Here is a 23,376-nt window from a genome sequence, read left to right on the forward strand (position 1 = left end):
GATATGCACTCTGTTTATCTGTTTACCAACAGTTTCACTGGCAGTGGAAAGTGCTGTCCTTTTGCTGGTTCACATATTTCTACTCTTCACAATATCTTTGTGCATCATAGCAAGAAAACCTAGATTATATGCCAAAACATTAGAGTTATCAGCAAGCATTTCCAGGGAAGTCACCAAATACAGACGTATATCATTTTGTTTATTATAAAGAAGCAACATACTAGCCACTCAGCTATACCTCAGGATGAGCACAATGTCATTGCAGTAGTAAGCTTAGTTAAGATGCACCAAAACAACAAAATGCTTAGCAAACAGTAGCACTGAAGCACCTTCAATTACTCCAAAAGACTGAGGTTTGGTAAAATACTGAAAGGCTTTTATTCGCTGTACAATACGACCTCCACAGTGAGTGTCTGCCCCCGGACTGAGGGGGAGGGGCAAGGCGAACACCTTTATACAGGATTCTGTGGGAGGAGCCACAGGGGCAGTCAGCAGAGGGGTGTGTCCAGACCGGTAACCGAGTTACAACATATATACATGGTTTACCACATTCACCCCTCCTTTTTTTTAAAAAGAGTCCCGCGGGGTGAAATAACTGACAATATTTACAAGAAGTATATTTACAGGTTAAGTCTATCAGGCAGTCGAGTCCGTCACTGTGATCTACGTAGCACCGGCGGTGATTGCACCGGCGATGGCGGTTGTGCTGGCTCCGGCCTGACTTCAGGTGCCAGCATGTTAGGCGTCGGTAATCCTTCGTGCGTGTGCGTCACACCTGGTATGGGAGTGTCGTGTGGTGTCTGTATAGGGTTTGGGGTGCACGGTGTCTCATAGGTACATACATTGGTGGGTACGGAGTCAATAGTCACCATGGAGTGTTCAGGGTAGGGGCCCGGAGCTCCTGCGGGCGCCAGATCGCGGATGGAGACCGTGTCCTCCCGCCCATCAGGTAAAACCACGTAGGCATACTGGGGGTTCGCATGAAGTAAGTGAACCCTCTCGACTATCGGGGAGTATTTATTGCTCCTCGCATGTTTCCGGAGCAGCACTGGCCCCGGGGACGTCAGCCAAGATGGTAGGGTGGTTCCAGTGGTTGATTTTCTGGGAAAAGAAAAGAGCCGGTCATGAGGGGTGGCATTGGTGGCTGTGCGTAACAGGGAGCGGATGGAGTGGAGTGCCTCGGGAAGGACCTCCTGCCAGCGGGAGACCAGCAGTCCCTTTGACCTGAGGTCTAAGAGTGTGGCTTTCCACACTGTGCCATTCTCCTTCTCTACCTGTCCATTCCTCCGGGGATTATAGCTCGTGGTCCTACTGGTTGCAATTCCCCTAGCCAGTAGATATTGGCGCAGCTCGTCACTCATAAACGAGGACCCTCTGTCACTGTGGATATAGCATGGGTATCCGAACAGAGTGAAGAGCTTGTGCAGGGCTTTTATAACTGACGTGGTAGTGGTGTCGGGGCAGGGGATGGCGAAGGGGAACCGTGAGTACTCATCAATTACGTTAAGAAAGTACACATTGCAGTCGATGGAGGGAAGGGGGCCCTTAAAGTCAACACTCAGTCGCTCAAAGGGGCGGGTGGCCTTGATGAGTGGTGCTTTTTCGGGTCGGTAGAAGTGCAGTTTGCACTCTGCGCAGACTTGGCAGTCCCTGGTCATCATCCTGATCTCCTCAAGGGAGTAAGGCAGGTTCCGGGCTTTCACGAAGTGGAAAAGCCGGGTGACTCCCGGGTGGCAAAGGTCTACATGTAGGGCGTATAGCCGGTCGATCTGCGCGTTGGCGCATGTTCCCTGGGATAGGGCATCGGAGGGCTCGTTGAGCTTCCCAGGCCTGTACATGATGTCATAGTTGTAGGTGGAGAGTTCGATTCTCCACCTCAGAATTTTATCATTTTTGATTTTGCTCCGCTGCTGATTATTAAACATGAATGCGACTGAGCGCTGGTCAGTTAGCAGGGTGAACCTTTTGCCGGCAAGATAGTGCCTCCAGTGCCTTATAGCTTCCACTATGGCCTGGGCCTCTTTCTCTACCGCAGAGTGCCGAATTTCAGGGCCTTGAAGGGTACGGGAGAAGAACGCCACTGGTCTTCCTGCCTGGTTGAGGGTAGCAGCCAGCGCAAAGTCGGAGGCGTCACTCTCTACTTGGAAGGGAATGGCCTCATCCACCGCATGCATTGCTGCTTTGGCAATGTCCCCTTTTATGCGGTTGAAGGCCGCGTGGGCCTCGGCAGAGAGGGATAATGTGGTGGACTTGACCAGGGGGCGGGCCTTGTCTGCATAGTTAGAGACCCATTGGGCGTGATATGAAAAGAAGCCCAGGCACCTTTTGAGGGCTCTGAGGGTATTGGGAAGAGGGAGTTCCAACAAGGGGCGCATACGGTCGGGGTCAGGGCCAATGACTCCATTCTCCACGACACACCCAAGGATAGCAAGTCGGGTGGTCCCAAATACACACTTGTCCCTGTTATAGGTGAGGTTGAAAGATTTGGCCGCTTGGAGAAATTTTTGGAGGTTGTTGTCGTGATCCTGCTGGTCGTGACCGCAGATGGTGATGTTATCCAGATATGGGAACGTGGCCTTCAGTTGAAACTGGTCCACCATCCAGTCCATTGCCCTCTGGAAGACAGATACACCATTCGTGACACCAAAGGGGACGCGCAGGAATTGATAAAGCCTGCCGTCCGCCTCGAAGGCAGTGTAAGGGTGGTCCTCCCGGCGGATGGGGAGCTGATGGTAAGCGGATTTTAGGTCTATGGTCGAGTACACCTTGTACTGTGCTATCTGATTGACCATATCCGCGATGCGGGGTAGAGGATACGCGTCGAGCTGCGTGAACCTATTGATGGTCTGGCTATAGTCCACGACCATCCTATTCTTCTCCCCGTTCCAAACAACCACCACCTGCGCCCTCCAAGGACTTGTGCTTGCCTCAATGACCCCCTCCCTGAGCAGCCGCTGCACCTCCGACTTAATGAAAGCTCTATCCCCCGCACTGTACCTCCTGCTTTTAGTTGCAACAGGTTTACAGTCAGGGGTCAGGTTGGCGAACAGCAGTGGGGGAGGGATCCTGAGGGTGGAGAGGCTGCAAGTGGTGTCGGTAGTGTGGCAGTTGGCATGATGTTGGGTGGGATGTGCGGGTCGGTGTGTGTGTGTGGTCAGTAGCGGGGTACGTGACATATCTCTACAAAACAGGGGATTTATGACAGTAATTGGTGGGAGGGGCCCATCATACTTCATTGTCACGCTTTTCAGGTGGCTCTGGAAGTCCAACCCCAACAGCACAGGGGCACACAGTTGAGGCAAGACCGTAACGTAAAGTCCCAATATTCTGTGCCCTGCACCACTAGTGTCGCTACACAACCCCCCCGGATGTCTGTTGTATGCGACCTGGAGGCCATGGTGACCCTCCGACTTACCCGCCGTATCATGAGTCCACAATGCTGCACCGTGGCCAGGTGGATAAAACTCTCCGTGCTGCCTGTGTCAAACAGGCAGCTTGTCCTGTGCCCCTCCACCAGGATGTCCATCATTGACCTTGCGAGCTGGTGGGGAGCGCTTTGGTCGAGGGTCACGGAAGCCAGGGTGGGGTCGCTGTCTTGGTCCGGCGTGGTGGGGTACCTGTGAGCACCCATTGGTCGTAGGCGGTGGGAAGTGGCGTCGACCAAGATAGCCGCCCCCATGTCTCGCACGTAGTGGTGGCGTGCAGGGAAGATGGCGACCCCCACATCTCGCACGCGGCGCTGCTCGATCTCGCTCGCGGTTTTGACTTACAGACCTTGGCGAAGTGGCCCTTTTTTCCGCAGCTGGAGCAGGTAGCTTGTCGGGCCGGGCAGCGTTTCCGGGGGTGCTTCTCCAGTCCACAGAAGTAGCACTTCGCGGACTCACAACTGGCGGCAGCCGACGTCGATTCACCGGCAGGTTGCAGGGTCTGCGGCACCCACGAGGCCATCGGGGGATCGCGTGCCTGGAGAGCCTCGGAGTTATGCAGAGTGGCCTCCAACGTATCAGCCAGCTCCATCGCCGAACTTAGGGTAAGATTGGCTTTTTCCAGCAGCCGCTGGCGCACGTACACTGACCTGGTCCCCGTGACGAAGGCGTCTCTCACTAGGAGTTCTGCATGCTGCGCCGCCGTCAGCTCCTGGCAATTGCAGGCTCGCAGGAGCGTCCGTAGGGCCTGGACGAACTCAGCACTCGATTCCCCAGGGCGTTGTTGCCATGTCACTAAACGGTGCTGAGCATAGACGCTGTTTATCAGCCGCAGGTATTGTCTTTTGAGTGCGTTCATTGCGCTGTCGTAGTTCGGCTGGTCTCTGATCAGCGAATAGACCCGTGGACTGACCCTGGAGAGTAGAACTCTGCGCTTCGCTACGGGGTCGGTCGCTTTAATCTCCTCTAGATACGCTTTGAAGCAGGCCAGCCAGAGTTCGAAAGCGTTTCCAGCTTCAGGTGTTTGCGGATTGAGGTCTAATTTTTCTGGTCTCAGGGACTGTTCCATGTTTTAAAACGTACGGCGAATAAAATTGAAGCACCTTCAATTACTCCAAAAGACTGAGGTTTGGTAAAATACTGAAAGGCTTTTATTCACTGTACAATTCGACTTCCACAGTGAGTGTCTGCCCCCGGACTGAGGGTGAGGGGCAAGGCGAACACCTTTATACAGGACTCTGTGGGAGGAGCCACAGGGGCAGTCAGCAGAGGGGTGTGTCCAGACAGGTAACCGAGTTACAACATATATACATGGTTTACCACAAGCACACAGATGTTAAGTTTACTTTGTCACTAGTATTCATCACGATGGTTAATTCAAATACTTTATTTCAATTATTTTAGTATCAGACTTTCCTTGGGAAATATAGAATAGATGATTCGAAAATTTAGAAGAAATACACACTCTGCAATGGTCTCTTACTTATAGAATGTACTTAAAGGTGGCAAACTGTAGAAGCTGATCTTTGCATGCCAATCATTAAGATAATTTTCATTCCACCATCAAGAATATAGATTTATGCAGGAATTATACAGGTCACCAGGCATGTTTATTAAATGGCACGGAGCTGTGTAACTATCATTTACTCTAAATGTTTATTTCTGCCCTTCATTTTATTAGCGTTAGTTTTATTAGCGTTAGATAAGGCATCAATTGAAAATCAGATGTAGAAAGAAAATTCACACCAATTCAGTAACTAAAGACATTTGGATCCATACCAAATCTTCAGAACTCAAAGAGAGAATCCAAGCATTTGCTTAGTTGAGGAATATGTTTTTTATGTTTTTTATATTATGCATTATTTATTGAGGCGTGACTAGTTAGAGGTCCAGTTGCTTTTGCACTTACCCTGAAAGAACTACAATTGATGATTGTCTGGAATAAATAAATCATCCATGCAGCTGTAAAAATCAATATGAGCAAATGAGTTAATTGTGAATCAATAACTGATATTCATCATAGCAAAATGAACCACTTGTACTGACTTGCTGATGGAGCAGGGAATCTTTTAGATGTTATAGAAATGGTTTCAATTCTGCTGTGTAGGCAGCTAAAACAAAGCTGTATTGCCTATTCTTCTTAAAGCAATATCAGGATCAAAAGTGCTTGTACTACTTTTCTGTGGGTTCTGAGGTGGTTGATAAGGCTGATGTAGGATCTGCAGACTATGACACATCCAGAATAGGAGATGCTTGTTTTTCAGGAGCTGGCGCACCCTTTCCATCACTTATGCTGGGCCCCTGTGAATAAGGCTCTCAATGCCAACCTAATTGCTCCTTCTGCATTTTGAGCATCATGAATCAAGGATTCCTGGACAATGATGGAAATATTATAAATTATTATAAATGAAAGGGACTTTGAGAACATCCTTGAATATTTTGCTTTGTCCACCTGATGATGCCTTCCTCAAAATAAGTCTAAGCCAGGCATGCAGCCTGACTCATAAAGCCAACTGAGTGCAATTAAGGCCTGAATGCAGGGAAAACTGGCCTCACAGGAAGCTAACATTTTATCACTTATAAGACATAGGAGCAGAATTAGGCCATTTGGCCCATCTAGTTTGCTCCGCCACTCAATCATGGCTGATCCTTTTTTCCCCTCCTCAGCCCCACTCCCTGGTCCTTGCCCCATAATTTTTGATGCTATGTCCAATCAAGAACCTACAAAGTTCGACATTAAATACACCCAATCATCTAGCCTCCACAGCTGCCTGTGGTAACAAATTCCTCAAATTCACCACCCTCTGGCTAAAGGAATTTCTCTGCATTTCTGTTTTAAATGGATGCTCCTTTCTCTGAGGCTCTGCCCTCCTGTCCTAGATTCCCCCACCTTGGGAAACATACTTTCCACATCTCCTCTGCCTAGACCTTTCAACATTTGGAAGGTTTCAATGAGATCCCCCTTCATTCTTCTAAATTCCAGCAAGTACAGAACCAGAGCCATTAAACTTTTCTCGTATGATAACCCTTTTGTTCTCAGAATCATCCTTGTGAACCTCCTCTGGACCCTCTCCAATGCCAGCAAATCTATTCTGGAATGAGGAGCCCAAAACCGTTCACAATACTCAAGGTGAGGCCTCACCAGTGCCTTACAAAGCCCCAGGTCACATCCATGTTCTTGTACTCAAGACCTCTCGAAATGAATGCTAATATTGTATTTGCCATCCTCACCACCAACTCAACCTGCAAGTTAACCTTTAGGGTGTTCTGCACAAGGAATCCCAAGTCCCTTTGCATCTCAGATTTTTGGATTTTCTCCCCGTTTAGAAAATAGCCTGTACATTTATATCATCTACCAAAGTACATGACCATGCATTCCCCAAAGTTGTATTTCATTTGCTACTTTCTTGCCCATTCTCCTAACTGTTTAAGTTCTTCTGCAGCCTACTTGTTTCCTCAACATTATCTGCCCCTCTACCAATCTTCGTATCATCTGCAAACTTAGTAACAAAACCATCTATTCCATCATCCAAATCATTGATATACAATGTAAAAAGAAGTGGTCCCAACACAGACCCCGGCGGAAGACCGCTAGTCACTAGCAGCCAATCAGACAGGATACTTTTATTCCCACTTGAAGCCTCCTACCAATCAGCCAATGCCCTAACCATGTTAGTAACATTCCTGTAATATCATGGGCTCCTAACTTGGTAAGCAGACTCATGTATGGCACCTTGTCAAAGGCCTTCTGAAAGTCCAAATATACAATATCCACTGCAACCCCTTTACCTATCCTACTTGTAATCTGCTCAAAAAATTCCAACAGGTTCATCAGGCAAGATTTCCCTTAAGGAAACCACGCTGACTTTGTCCTATCTTGTCCTGTGTCACCAAGTACTCCATAACTTCATCCTCAATAATTGACTTATTCCTAACCACTGAGGTCAGGCTAACCAGTCTATAATTTCCTTTCTGCTGCCTTCCTCCTTTCTTAAAAGAGTGGAGTGACATTTGCAATTGTCCAGTCCTCTGGCACCATGACAGTCAAATGATTTTTGAAAGATCTTTGCTAATGCCTTCACAATTTCGAACACAACCTCTTTCAGAACCCTTGGTGCAGTTCATCTGGTCTGGGAGACTATGTACCCTTAAGTCTTTCAGCTTTTTGAGCACCTTCTCCTTTGTAATAGTAACTGCACTCACTTCTCTTCCCTCACACCCTAGAACATCTGGCACACAGCTAGTGTCTTCCACAGTGATAACTGATACAAAATATTCATTTTGTTCATCTGCCATCTCCTTATTATTCCTCCAGTCTCATTTTCTATCAATCCTATATCCACTCTCATCTCTCTTTTATCTTATACATACTTGAAAAAGCTTTTACTATCCTCTTTGGTAATGTTTGCTAGCTTGCTTTCATATTTTATCTTATTCCTTCTAATGATTCTTTTAGCTGCTCTGTAGGTTTTTAAAAGCTTCCCAACCCTCCATCATCCTGCTATGTTTTGCTTTGTCGTATGCCCTCTCTTCTGTTTTTACATTAGCCTTGACTTCCCTTCTAAGATACTATTTGGTCATTTGAGTATTTCTTTGTCTTTGGAATACATCTCTCCTATACCTTCCTCATTTTTCCCAGAAACTCACACCACTGCTGCTCTGCTGTCATCCTTGCCAGCAGCTCCTTCTAATTTACTTGGGCCTTCTCCTCTCTCATACCACGGTAGTTTCCTTTACTCCACTAAAATACTGCTACGTCAGACTTCACTTTCTCCCTATCAATTTTCAAGTTGAACTCAATCATATTCTGATAACTGGCTCCTAAGGGCTCTTTTACCTTAAGCTCCCTAATCGCCACTGATTCATTACCTAACACCTAACCCAATATAGGTGACCCCCTAGTAGGCTCAATGATAAACTGCTCTAAAAAGCCATCTCATAGACATTCAACAAACTCACTCTCTTGAGATCCATTATCAACCTGATTTTCCCAATCGACCTGCATGTTAAAATCTCCCATGACTATCATAATGTTGTCCTTTTGACACGTCTTTTCTATTTCCTGTTGTAATCTGTGGTCCTCATCCCAGCAACTGTTGGGAGGCCTGTATATAACTGCCATCAGGATCCTTTTACCCCTACAGTTTCTTAACTCAACCCACAAGGATTCAACATCTTCTGATCCTGTATCACATCTTTCTACTGATTTGATACCATTCTTTACCAGCAGAACCACACCATCCTCTCTGCCGACCTTCCTATCCCTCTGATGCAATGTGTAACCTTGGACATTCAGCTCCCAACTACAACTATTCTTCAGCCATGATTCAGTGATGGCCACAACATCATACTTGACCATCTATAATAGTGCAATAAGACCATTCACCTTATTTCTTATACTCCCTGCACTGAGATACAACACTTTTGAGTGTTGTATTTGCTAACCCTTTTTGATTTTGTATCCCTAATGCACTGATACTCACTCCGCTGGCTGCAAGTTTGTCCTATCATCTGCCTGCCCTTCCTGACAGTCTGACTACACGCTATCTTACTTTTTTACCATCCATCCTACCCTGAGTCCCTTCATTCTGGTTCCCACACCTCTGCCAAATTAGTTTAAACCCTCCCCAACAGCTCAAACAAACCTGCCCGTGAGAATATTGGTCTCCCTCAGCTCAGGTGCAACCTGTCCCTTTTATACAGGTCATACCTCCCCCAGAAAAGATCCCAATGATCCAAGAATCTGAAGCCCTGTCCCCTGCACCAGCTTCTTAGCCATGCCAGATCATCCTGTTTCTACCCTCACTAGCACATGGGACAAGCAGTAATCCAGAAATTACTCTCCTGGAGGTCTTGCTTCTTAGCTTCCTGCCTAGCTCTCTAAGTTCTCTCAGTTCTCTCTTCAGGACCTCACTGCTTTTCTTTCCTATGTCATTATGCATCAATATATACCAAGACATCTGACTGCTCTCCCTCCCTCTCTAAAATGCTGTGGACGGGATCCGAGATGTCATTGACCCTGGTACCTGGAAGGCAACATACCATCCGGGTGTCCTGTTCACATCTACAGAATCTCCTGTCCGTTCCTCTGATTATTGAGTCCCCTATCGCTACCGCTCTCCTCTTCTCCCTCTTTACCTTCTGCACCACGGACCCATGTTCAGTGCCAGTAACCTGGTCTCCATGACATTCCCCTGGGAGATCTCCCACAACAGTATCCAAAACGGTATACTTATTTTTGAGGGGAATGGCCACAGGGGTGTTTTGTGCTAACTGCCTATTCACATTTCCATTTCTCCTGACAGTCACCCAGTTACTCGCCTCCTGCAACTTCGGGGTGACAACATCCTTGTATCTTTGATTGATTATCTCCTCATTCTCCTGTATAAGCCAAAGATCATCCACCTGCTGCTCCAGATCTCTAATACAGTCTTCAAGGAGCTGCATCTGGATGCACTTCACACAAATGTAGGTACCTAGAAGATTCACAACCTCCCAGGACTCCAACATCGAACATGAAGAACACACAATGGCCATTTAGTACACTAGGCACAGTAAGAGAGAGAAAAAAAATGGAACCTTAACAGAAACTTACCCAGAGTCAACGCCTCTTCTGAGCCAAAGCCCAGCACCCCCACTCTCACCACTGGCCTACTCCCAACAATGGCCACCCCGCTTGTCCCTTCTATACTTATATTTAATTCGTTGTGCTCTGCTCCCCTTGCTGAGTGGGCCTCTGGAATGTCTGAACCCCCGCGAAGCTCTCCTTTTAAACAAGCATAGCTGACCTATGAGAAACCTCACCGCTGTGCTCTGCTCCTGACACTGATTGTACCTCCAGAATGTCCAAACGCCCGTGAAGTTCTCCTTCTAAACAAGCATTGCTGATCTGCAAGAAACCTTGTCGCTGTGCTCTCCTCCCGATGCTGATTGGGCCCCCACAGTGTCCAAACACCCATGAAATTCTCCTTATAAACAAGCATCGCTGATCTGCAAGAAACCTCGTCACGGTGCTCTGCTCCTGCCGCTGATTGGACCTCTATCTTGCAAATAGATCTGCAGGACTTTGTACAGACAGATGAGTGGTATACTTGCAGGAGTTTGAGTTAGGCAATCCATATTTCAGAAATATGCATGAGGTTAGTGATCATTACTGTCCAAGATACAGGTTCCTTCAGGTTGCCAAAGGCAAAACTAGAACACTGAACATGATGCCGAATTTCATCAGCAGTGTTTGCCTTCAATCAAAATTGGCTCCTGAGATGTAATTTGTCCATGATTTCCCAGGCCTCATCATGGACCTTTATTGTCAAGAGGACAGTGTTGCACTGTGGGTAGTGGTTGAGAGAAAATGTTTGCTTTGTTTAGTGTAAGACTCATTTTCTTGCCTGCTTCAGTGAACCAGTTAACGACATCTTGAAGTTCAGCCTCCAACTATGCACATATACAAGTGTCATCTGCAAACAGCAATGCTGTTGTGTGGAGTAAACAGTTGTGTGGAGTAAAGCCATCACAGATTGAACAGTTTAATGTTATTCCTGTAGATTGGCTCCACTACAGTGGGAAGCACGTTTGAGGTGAGGTCCAGCATATGATGATAAAGATTTAGAAACAGTCTTGTCAATAATGGCAGAGTTTCATCTGATGCCACTGTATACTGAGATTAGATCAGTTGTGGATCTGTCAGTTAACATTACACATGTTAACATGCCATCATGATGCAACACATAGAGTCATAGAGAAGTACAGCACAGAAACAGGCCCTTCAGCCCATCTAATCCATGCTGAAACTATTTAAACTGCCTATTCCCATTGAGCTGCACCAGGAAGATAGCCCTCCATAACCTTCTTGTCCATGTACCTATCTAAACTTCCCTTAAACGTTGAAATCTAGCTCTCATGCACCAATTGTGCTGGCAGCTCATTCCACACTCTCATGACTCTCTGAGTGAAGAAATTTCCCCTCGTATTCCCCTTAAACCATGACCTCTGGTTGTAGTCCCACCCAACCTCAGTGGAAAAAGCCTGTTTGCATTTACCCTATCTATAACCCTCATAATTTTGTATACCTCTATCAAAACTCCTCTCAATCTTCTACATTCGAAAGTATACAGTCTTAACCTATTCAATATTTCCTTATAACTCAGGTTCTCCAGACCAGGCAACATCCTTGTAAACTTTCTCTGTATCTTTCAACCTTGTTTACATCTGTAGGTAGGTGACCAAAACTGCACAGAATACTCCAAATTAGGCCTCACCAATGTCTAATATAACTTCAACACAACATCCCATCTCCTGTACTCAGTAAATTGATTTATGAAGGCTAATATGCCAAAAGCTTTCTTTACAATCCTATCTACCTGTGATGCCACTTTCAATGAATTATGGACCTGTATCTGCAGATCCCTTTGTTCTAGCACACTCTTCAGTGCCCTACCATTCACTGTGCAAGGCCTACCCTGTTGCTCCTACTGAACTGAAGTGCAAAACCTTGCACTTGTCTGCATTAAATTTCATCTGCCACTTTTCAGCCCATTTTTCCAGTGGATGCAGATATCTCTGCAAGCCATGACAGCCTTCCTTTCTCCCTACTACACCCCACCTTGGTACCATCCACAAATTTGCCAATCTTGGTGTCATCCGCATATTTGCAGATCCAGTTAACCACATTATCATCCAGATCATTGATATAGATGACAAACAACAAAGGATCCAGCACCGATCCCTGCAGCACACCACTAGTCATAGGCCTCCAGTCTGAGTGGCAACCCTCTACTACCACTCTCTGGTTTCTCCCAAAAAGTGGATGTCTAATCCAATTTACTACCTCATCCTGAATACTGAGTGATTGAACCTTCTTGACCAACTTTTCATGTGGGACCTTGTCAAGTGCCTTACTAACATCCAAGTAGACAGCATCCACTACCTTGCCTTCATCTACTTTTCTGGTAACTTTCTCAAAAAACTCTATAAGATTGAAATCTGAGCAGATGCAAAGAAGAGAAGAGAAAAAAATTTACCTGGAGCTTTTCATTTTTGCTTTTTCTGACTAAAGCCTCTCTTTGCTAAAGCCCCAAAGAGCTAAAGCCTCACCACTCTGACTCTGTCCACTCAGACGATGGCCGCTGTGCCTTCCTTTAATTTGCTCTTGCTAATCAATCTGAAATGCCGATTGGTCGCTGCTCAGAGCTCAAATGAAGTACCGTCATCTTTTTCGACTCAGGCAATGGACCTGAGTGAAATCCCCTCCTCGCAAACTTCTGATGTCCAGATTGATCGCCGGTCACAGCTCAAATAAACAGCCATGATCACTAGCTGCTTTTTTCTACTCGGGCAGTGACCTTAGTGAAATCCCCTCTCACAAATTTCTGATGTCCAGATTGGCGGTTGGTCAGAGCTCAAATAAGCTGCATGATCCGGCGGTGCCTTTTTCTACTCAAGCAGTGGACCTGGGTGAAACTCCCTCTTTACCAACTTCTGACATCTAGATTGGTCACTGGCCAGAGCTCAAATGATAGATTCTCAACATGATAGAGATGTTTTGCAGGTAGCTAAATTTGAAAAGAATGCCACAAAGGCACTTTTGATTCACAGGGTCAAAGACTTCAGTGAAGTCAAAAACAGGTTACACATGGTGGTTGATGCTGCTCCCTACATTTTCATGACTTATCACATGGTGAAAATCATATTCATCGTGTCTCTGGATGGACAGAATTCATACTGCAATTCAGAAATCAACTCTTGCCACTCTTGATGTCTTGATGTTCTTCCCTGTGACTAGTAACAGGGAGAACATTCTCAATAGTCAGGTTTGTCCCTTTTCTTGAAGATAGTATTGACATCAAGATTTCATCTTGGAACTCTGACATTTTTCAGATTCCTAGTAGTTCCTCAGCAGACATTTTGATCATGCTAGAATGCATCTGCCTGAGCATGAACTGGACTAATAAGTAAGAAAAAAAAATCCTTACTTTTCAAAATCCACACATCACTCATTGTGTTGGGTGAAATATAGTAGGCCTGCATTTTGTCCAAAAGCAGAGCTCTGAACACTCCATGGTGTTGGTTCTGAGAATCTTTTTCTGCAAAATTGATCATTGGTTAATTCTTGTGACATACAACAAGATACAGAGAAAAACAATGATTTTGGCTCCTGCAATGTAACTTGTCTATGATTTCCCAGGCCTAATCATGGACCTTTATTGTCAAGAGGACAGTGTTGCACTGTGGGTAATGGTTGAGAGAAAATGTTTGCTTTGTTCATTGTAAGCTGGTGTGAGTCCAAGGATGTACTGGTTAATCATGCGTGCATGTTAAGTGGGGTGGATTTCCGCACTTCAGAAGAAGTGCCAGTGCGATGGTTGAGTCTGACTAAAGCTATCGGCAAGGTAGAACTGATAGCTAGAAGGTGCAGTAAAGAAGTGGAATCCAGCTGGGTGTTGGTACATACGAGTGCTAACGTCATGACGTTGGAATTGCCAGCGACAGTCAGTGTCCCGGGGGAGGCGAGGCCTAAAGTGATATGGCCAGGGGAGGTGGCACTAGTGTTGGGGACCCCCAGATTCCCTGGAGTACCGGCAGGCGAGGCTATGTTAATAGACACCCCGGAAGACCTTGAAGGGGAGTCCGGTTCCCAGCTGGGGTGCTGGTAAGGAACACAATGGAGAGGGAGATCACCTTTAAGCACGGGATGCCCCCTGCGCACTTGTTCCTGGTGATGGTTATGTCTAGCGCCCCCGTGAGGCCCACTGGAGGAAAACTATTGGAGAAAAGAGGATGGCTGACCAAGGAGATCTTTAATTTTGAGGACTCCCCTGTGCTGCCAGAGTGTAAGAGAAGGCTGGTGGAGAAGATGTTGAAGCTAGGGGATGTCTTTTCTCAGGGCGAGTTTGATATGGGTTGTTCCAAGAGCACTCGTCACACTATCTGGGTGACAAATGACACCCCGTTTAGAGAAAGGCCGCGGCGCCTGGCCCTGGCTGACGTGGAAGATGTGCAGCACCAAATACGCCAGTTGAAGGATGAGGGGATTATCGCACAGTCCCGGAGCCCCTATGCGTCCCCCATCGTAGTGGCTAGGAAGAAAAATGGGAAGGTATGCATGTGCGTGGACTACAGGACCCTGAACCAGTGCACTGTCCCTGACCAGTATACGGTCCCGAGGGTTGAAGACGCATTTGTCTGTTTGAGTGGTGCCCAGTGGTTTAGTGTATTGGATTTGCGGAGTGGGTATCACCAGATTCCGATGAGTGGGGGCTGATAAAGAGAAGACGGCCTTCATCTGTCCCCTGGGATCCTTTCAGTTCGAACGAATGCCCCAAGGCATATCAGGGGCCCCAGCCACCTTCCAGAGGGTCATGGAGAGGACAGTGGGGGATATGAACTTGCTCAAGGTATTGGTGTATCTGGATGACTTGATAGTGTTTGGATCTACTTTGGAAGAACATGAGGAGCGGCTGCTGAAGGTGTTAAGCCGGCTGAAGGAGGAAGGGTTGAAACTTTCCCTGGACAAATGCCAGTTCTGCAAGATGTCTGTGGTTATGTCGGACACATAATCTCGCGAAATGGAGTGGCTACTGATCCGGCTAAGATAGGCGCAGTGACTACCTGGCCAAAACCCCAAACTGTGAGCGCCCTGCATTTGTTTTTGGGGTTCTGTGGGTATTATCGGCAATTCATGAAAGAATATGCTAAAATTAGTCACCTATTGAACCAGCTTTTGTGTGGCTATCCACTCCCCCCCCCGGGGGGAGAAAGGAAGGGAGACTGAGGGCAGGAGGCAGGAGGATATCTGAACCCGTCGGAGCCCTTTGGACCGAGGTGGGATGCTCAATGTGAGGAGGCATTCCAATTGCTGAAAAGGGCACTGACACAGGCCCCAGTGTTGGCTTTTGTCAACTCCCAGAAGCCGTATGTGCTACACACTGATGCCAGCCGACAGGGGCTGCGGGCTGTCCTGTACCAGGAGCAGGGCAACGGATTGAGGCCAGTGGCGTTTGTCAGCCGAAGTTTGTTGCTGTCAGAGAGTAACTATCCCACTCACAAGTTGGAGTTTCTGGCGCTGAAATGGGCGGTGGTGGACAAGTTGAGTGACTATCTATACAGGGCCAAGTTTGAGGTGAGAACGGACAACAATCCCCTCACTTATATTCTGACCTCGGAGAAACTGGACGCTACAGGGCATTGGTGGATGGCGGCCTTGTCTGCCTATGAGTTCAGCCTGAAGTACCAGCCAGGGAGCTGGGACATCGATGCAGACGCTTTATCTCGTCAGGCGCATGAGGGATTGGGCACGGACGAGGAGTGAGAGAGCATCCCCGCCCCGGGAGTGAAGGCCATGTGTCAATTTGCGAGCGATGCTAAAGCTGAAGACCCGAGGGGGCCGGATCAGGCAGTGGATCAATTGGGGGTTGACGATGATGCGCTACCCACTGTTTACTGTAATTTGACTGCTCTGAAGAACAAGCAGTTGCCAGAGTTGAGCCCCGATGAAGTGGGGGCGGCTCAGCAAGATGACCCAGGCATTGGCACTACAGGTTTCCCTGTTATCCGAAGGTAGAGCGTTCCTATGAAACGGTTCGTAAGCCAGAATGTCGTAAAGTGAATAAGTAATTACCATTTATTAACATGGGAAAAATTTCTGAGCGTTCCCAGACCCAAAAAAACCTACAAAATCATGCCAAATAACACATAACACCTAAAATAACAGTAACATATAGTAAAAGCAGGAATGATATGATAAATACACAGCCTATATAAAGTAAATATAATACAGCCTATATAATACTTTTCTGCAGCACTGTCTAGAGCAGCGAAAATCTCGTGAAAGCGCTCTAGGCAAAAGCGCTCTAGGCAAAAGCGCTTGCGGTAGAAACACGGCACAAGCGCTCTCAGCAGAAACACTCTCTCCGGTAACCTTTAAGCTATGAAGCTGCCAAATCATACCAAATAACACATAAAAATAACATATAAAGTAGAAATAATGTATGTACAGTGTAGTTTCACTTACCTGAATTGGAAAGACTCCAATAAATTGCAGTTTCGTCACAGTTAAACACTTGCTGATACAAATAACCACCTGACGCAATCGGCAATTGCCTCTGATCTGGGCCGACATTTACGTGCCAGGTGGCACCTAATTAATTAGCTTGCTTAATTTGGCTTTTTTCTTAAAGATGTGCTGGGTGTGTTCCGACTACTGCTACATCACTGCATCCTTCGCGGCAATGTATTGGTCCACGGCCCGGAGGTTGGGGACCACTGCTTAAACTATGAAGCTACCCTCGCCTCAGAAACCGATCAAACCACCCATGACTACCTTTAAGTTCCACTTTCACAACACTTTCATCACCATCGTCCAGTGCTTTCTGTTTCAGTTATTAAAAATACTGACTGATTTCTCCTTAAGTATAAGAAAACTTATCGGAACACCACGCTTTGTACACCCATCAATCCACTCAAGCAATAGACTTTCCATTTTATCCATTATTGGATGCCGACTAAGAGAGACCACTTTGCTACAAGCAGAACCAACAGTAACATCGGCAGCTTTCAGGATTCTCTCTCTCTGCGTATAAGTAGTGCGAATGGTGGACGCAGGCAAGCTCAGTGCGCGGACAATATCCTTACTTCGTTCACCATGATCAAAATGCTTAATTGCATCTAGTTTTACGCTAAGTGTAACACACTTATGAGCTCTTTTAGGCTTTTCCGATACCTTAGAACTCATCTTACTAACGGATGCACAAAATAAATCGAGATAAAGCACATGTTTAAGCAATGCTGGCTAGGATGCAGTTCCGGGGGAGGAGCTTGGCTGTTCGGGCACGTGCTGCCTTTTTTCGTAACAGTGAAAACATCTTCTGTTAGTGAAAGTAGGTAACTAATGTTGGTCTTTCGTAATAGCGAGGTGTCATAAAGCGAACGTTCGGAAAACAGGGACCACCTGTACCTGGTACGCGGCTAAAAAGGGAGATATGGCTCAGGCGGAGAAAGCGAAACACGCCTCAGTGCCCTTACTACTGAAGGAGTGAGCTCGGTTGAAGCTGAAGAACCAAATCTTATACCGGGTCACGTCACCCCCGGCGTTGCCAGCTGGACATGCTTGAGAAGTATCGGAAGACTGTGCTCAAGTCACTACATGATGATTCCGGGCATTTGGGTGTGGAAAAGACCTATGGATTACTCAAGGACCGGTTTTACTGACCCCAGATGAGGGGGGAGGTTGAAGAATACTGTAAGACATGCAGTCGCTGCATCCGGAGGAAGACCCTGCCTACGCAGGCGGCTCCTTTGTCCCACTTGCAGAGTGCGGGACCCATGGACCTGGTGTGTATGGACTTGCTGTCTATTGAGCCAGACACCAGCAACACCACGAATGTCTTAGTCATCACAGATCACTATGCTCAGGCGTTTCCCACTAAGGACCAGAAAGCGACTACAGTGGCGAAGGTGTTATGAGAGAGGAATTTTGTTCATTATGGCCTCCCCAAACGGATACATAGTGATCAGAGACGGGACCTCGAGAGCAGGCTTATCCATGAATTACTGGATGCCTTTGGGGTCGAGAAATCCAGGACCACGCCCTACCACACGCAGGGTGATCCTCAGCCCGAGAGGTTTAACCGGACCCTGTTGGACATGCTCGGGACACTGAAGATCAGTCACAAGAGTAAGTGGAGTCAGCACATCGGGCATTTAGTTCATTGTTACAATTGTACCCACAATGACGCTACAGGATACTCGCCTTATTATCTGATGTTTGGGCAGGAAGCAAGGTTGCCCATTGACCTTTGTTTCGGGACTGAAGCAGGTGAATTACCTTTGAAGCCCTATCTGAAGTATGTGTCCGATATGAGGAGAGAGTTGAAAAGGGCGTACGAGTTGGCTGAGGCGGCGGCCACCAAGCAAAATCAAGGGAATAAGAGGAGGTATAATCAGAAAGTGAAGTTCGTCCAACTTATGCCGGGAGACCAGGTCCTCATACGAAATTTAGGACTACCTGGTAAGTACAAGTTAGCGGATCATTGGGTGGCCACCCCCTATGTGGTAGTGAGCCAGATGCTGAACCTACCTGTTTACCGGGTGAGACCAGAGGATGGGAAGGGGCCTGTCAAGGTACTCATTCAGAACCACCTATTGTCCCTGGGTCAAGAGGTGCAGGTAGACCAAGAGCCCAAGTTGGAGTTTACGCCTAGTACGAGGACACTGTGGAGGCGCGGGACGAGGGAAGAGCCCACCGTTAAAGAGACGGGGCCAGGCCCAGCCTCGGAAAGGGATACTGACTTGGAAGACGACAATTCCGATGTGTGGCACCTGTTTCCGGTCGTTAATTCCCCAGTACCGGAAGAAGAGGCTCCTGACCCTTCCCCCACTGAGTTAGGTGAGAGGAGGGAGGGTGTTGGGGGGCAGCCTGGGATACACCCGGCCTTGGAGGGAGAGAGGGTGGAACCAGAACCCGAGACGGAGGGCTCCAAGTTGACGAGGGCTCCCAGTGAGGGAGCGGGCGAGGGTTCGACAGGTAGACCCGGGGTGTCTCCAGTGGTGTCTGAGCTGGAAGGGTCGCCAGAGGAGGTACGGAGGTCTCAGAGAAGCAGGAACCCCCCCCCCCACCCTGGAGAGGTTGACCTATGTAGCGCTGGGAGAACAGGCTGTGATCTCTACTGCCCTGGGAAGTTATGTCACTGCTTTATGCACCTGGGTTGGGTTTTGTGTTTTGCAAGGAGGATTGGTGAACTCCTTTAATGTCATGAGGAGATGACTTTATTTGGTGGGGGGGACAGTGTAAGGGGTTTCTTCTTTTATGTTACTGCTAAGGCTAATAAAATGGCTTCTTTGTTATGTCATAATAAAAATGGCTTTTCTGTAATAATAACTGCAATGTAAGGAGTTCTCTCTTTCCCTGTTTGTTTGGGGTTATATTATTGATAAGAGAGGGACGAACCACTGAGCGTCCATGTTATTCTTTTTGTGGGTGATATTCTGTCTCATATGGCTGGGAACCGTGTGGTTTTGTGGGCTTTCGGGAGGAGATCCAAAGAGGACAGACGTGCTGGACGTGCTCTGGTCGACCACTGTGGCTGGTCCCGAGCGGCGAGTCGAGGGGGTCGGAGGGGATTGCGTGGTGGAAAGAGGACCCTGTTAATTGAGCTCCAACAGTTGTGCACGAAGTGGTTGAACTCTGATAAGTCTGGCGCCTTTTACTTTCCCTTTTATATTGTATCTCTATTAATTACACCGTTCCAGTAAGATTTATAAAGTGTAATTTGTAAATCGTACATTGTGTGCTGTCTGATATTTGATGTGTGAGTTTGTACCAGGTGGCATTACAGAGCAATGATGCAACCGTGAGACACGGTTTGGCAGGCGGATGGGGTTTCCCCTAGATAAACAGGAGCCGATAGACCTGAACGTTACAATTATATAGGCAAAGTTAATTGAGAATGACTGCATTTGAGTTAGTCCACATCTGACATGTGGAGTGTATTTAAAGATCAATTGCACAGAGTAAAGAAGAGATATGTTCTGGTAAGAAGTATTGGCCAGAAGGAATGACAATCTGTGATCAGGAATGGAGGCAGCCATTTTGTGAGACTGTCCTTGCACCCTCCATTTTGTGAACTGTTTGAACCTATTTTTTGCTTTGTGATAATTTAATCAGAGCAATGGAATGTGGACACAAGGAGTTTTCTGCTAATAACCTGTTAAACCTGAGACCATTCTTAGACAAATAGTTATTTATTATGTAAAGTGATAGGCTTGCAAGAGGAGCAAATTGCAATCCATTTATGTTCAGTGTCTGGGTCACCTAGTTTAATTGGTTTGAACCAGTCAGAAATGAAAAGAACAGAAGGCATGAGGCTGAGAACAAAGGCCATAGAATAATACTGGTTTTAGTCCTGGACCACATCCAATAAGAAGGTGACCCAAGGTCAGTCAGGTGATCTCAAAGCAAAGAGATTGAAGCGCAACATTTGAACTGATGAAGAAGACTATAAAAATGAGAGGCTTTGAATGCAAAGGAGCGAGAACTCTTCTGAGACCAACCATTGCAGATCGCTGAAGTAAATAACCCCACACCAACCATGTGGAGATTAGATCAGGACCATAAGGAACACCTGGTCACTGTAGACTCCTTTCCCAGGGATTATCTTTGCTATAAATTGACTGGTCATGGATGGTCAGGGAATCTTAGTGGCTGTCCACACAATTAATTGGTTTGTGAATTCACATGCTTGTGAACTGAGCCAATAAAGGTACTTTTCAGTAAACACAGATTCTCTCTGTGCTTACCTGAACATTATTACTAAGGGGTAAATCCCTGTAATGGAAACAAAATCAAGGATGACAAGATAATCGAACTTTGGACGTCAGGAAAGCTGGTGAATTTAGTTAAGAAGTAAAAGGAAGCATATGAAAAGTACAGAAAGCTAAAATCAAGTGGAGCCCTCAAGGAAGAAGCTAGAAAAGAACTTAAGAAGGGAATTTGAAGAGCCAAGAGGGCCCATGAAAAATCCTTTACAAGCATGATTAAAGAGAATCCTAAAGCTTTCTATGCATAAAGAAAAAGAAGATCACTAGAGACAGCAACACACACAAAAATTGATGGTGAATGCAGCAGGCCAGGCACATCTACAGGAAGAGGTACAGTCGACATTTCAGGCCGAGACCCTTCGTCAGGACTAACTGAAAGAAGAGATAGTAAGAGATTTGAAAGTGGGAGGGGGAGGGGGAGATCCGAAATGATAGGAGAAGACAGGAGGGGGAGGGATGGAGCTAAGAGCTGGAAAGTTGACTGGCAAAAGGAATACAAGGCTGGAGAAAGGAGAGGATCATGGGATGGGAGACTTAGGGAGAAAGAAAGAGGGAGGGGGGAAGCCCAGAGAATGGGCAAGGAGTATGGTGAGAGAGACAGAGGGAGAAAAAGGAGAGAGAGAGAGAGAGAGAGAGAGAGAGAGAGAGAGAGAGAGATTAACAAAAGTTAGGGAAGACAATGTTCATGCCATCAGGTTGGAGGCTGCCCAGATGGAATATAAGGTGTTGTTCCTCCAACCTGAGTGTGGCTTCATCTTGACAGTAGAGGAGGCCGTGGATAGACATATCAGAATGGGAATGGGATGTGGAATTAAAATGTGTGGTCACTGGGAGGTCCTGCTTTCTATGACAGAGCATAGGTGTTCAGCGAAACGGTCTCCCAGCCTGCGTCGGTTCTCGCCAATACATAGAAGGCCACATTGAGAGCACCGGACGCAGTATATCACCCCAGCTGACTCACAGGTAAAGTGCCGCCTCACCTGGAAGGACTATCTGAGGCCCTGAATGGAAGTGAGGGAGGAAGTGTAAGGGCATGTGTAGCACTTGTTCCGCTTACAAGGATAAGTGCCGGGAGGGAGATCGGTGGGAAGGGATGGGGGGGACGAATGGACAAGGGATTCGAGTCGGAAAGCAGAAAGGGGAGGGAGGGAAAGATGTACTTAGTGGCAGGATCACGTTGGAGGATCTCCCAGTGGCCACACATTTTAATTCTACATCTCATTCCCATTCTCATATGTCTATCCACGGCCTCCTCTACTGTCAAGATGAAGCCACACTCAGGTTGGAGGAACAACAGCTTATATTCTGTCTGGGTAGCCTCCAACCTGATGGCATGAACATTGACTTCTCTAACTTCCGTTAATGCCCCACCTCCCCTTCGTACCCCATCCCTTATTTATTTATATATCATTATTTTAAAATTCTCTTTCTTTTTTTCTCCCTCTGTCTCTCTCACCATAACTCCTTGCCCATCCTCTGGGCTCCCCTCCCCCTTTCTTTCTCCCTAGGCCTCCCGTCCCATGATCGTCTCCCTTCTCCAGCCTCGTATCCCTTTTGCCAACCAACTTTCCAGCTCTTAGCTCCATCCCTCCCCCTCCTGTCTTCTCGTATCATTTCGGGTCTCCCCCTCCTCCTTTCAAATTTCTTACTATCTCTTCTTTCAGTTAGTCCTGACAAAGGGTCTCGGCCCGAAACATTGACTGTACCTCTCTCTATAGATGCTGCCTGGCCTGCTGCGTTCACCAGCAATTTTTGTGTGTGTTGCTTGAAATTCCAGCATCTGCAGATTTCCTCGTGTTTGTGTAACTAGAGACAGGGTAGGATCACTCAAGGATAAAGGACAGAGTATGTGCTTAGAGACAGGTGATGTAGGAGAGGTCCAAAATGTGTACTTCATATCCATATTTACCAAGAAAGCACTGGATGATAGGGAAATCAGTGCAGAGTATGCTAATAGATCAGGGCAGTTTGAGATACAGAAAACATATAGAGTTGGATCTCATGAAGAGTATTAAAATGGATAACTCCCGAATGGTATATACCCCAGGTTGTTGACAGAGGTGAAAGATCAGATTATATTTTTCTTTCATTTATGTTCCTATCTAAGAGTTTTCTTAAATGCCCCTAATGTATCTGCCTCTACCACCACCACTGGCAAGGGCATTCCAAACACCCACCACTGACATACCCACTCTTTAAACATCTCTCCAATCACCTTAAAATTATACCCCCTTGAATTGCATTGAATTGAATTGAATTGACTTTATTTCTTACATCTCTCACATACATAAGGAGTAAAAATATTTACATTACGTCTTAGCGATTTCTGCCCTTGGGAAAAAGACCCTGGTTATCCACTAAATCTGTCTCTTACAACTTGTACACCTCTATCAAGTAACCTCTCAACCTCCTTCACTCCAAAGAGAAAAGTTCTAGTTTGCTCAAACTATCTTCATAAGCTATGCCCTCTAATCCAGGCAGCATATTGGTAAATCTTCTTTGAAACCTCTCTAAAGCTTCCACATCCTTCTTATACTTGTAAATCCTGTATCTAAGAATCCTCTCTAATAATTTGCCCACCACTACAGTAAGACACATGGGTCTACAATTCCCAGGATTATCCCTATTCCCTTTCTTG

General features: G+C 46.7%; 2 protein-coding genes across 7 annotated transcripts in view; both read right to left on the reverse strand.

The window, feature by feature from the left end:
- dlg2 (discs, large homolog 2 (Drosophila)) overlaps positions 1-23,376 on the reverse strand; it is an 823,880-nt gene that overhangs the window by 683,765 nt on the left and 116,739 nt on the right. The window lies entirely within an intron of this gene.
- On the reverse strand, positions 414-4,509 carry LOC140200261 (uncharacterized). Its single transcript, XM_072263314.1, has 2 exons — positions 3,416-4,509; positions 414-1,101 (listed from the first exon to the last, which is right to left on the reverse strand). The coding sequence occupies exon 1, from the start codon at positions 4,492-4,494 to the stop codon at positions 3,568-3,570; it is 927 nt and encodes a 308-aa protein (XP_072119415.1). The 5' UTR covers positions 4,495-4,509; the 3' UTR covers positions 414-1,101; positions 3,416-3,567.

The sequence above is a fragment of the Mobula birostris genome, chromosome 7 (genome assembly GCF_030028105.1).
Source record: "Mobula birostris isolate sMobBir1 chromosome 7, sMobBir1.hap1, whole genome shotgun sequence".
NCBI lineage: Eukaryota > Metazoa > Chordata > Chondrichthyes > Myliobatiformes > Myliobatidae > Mobula > Mobula birostris.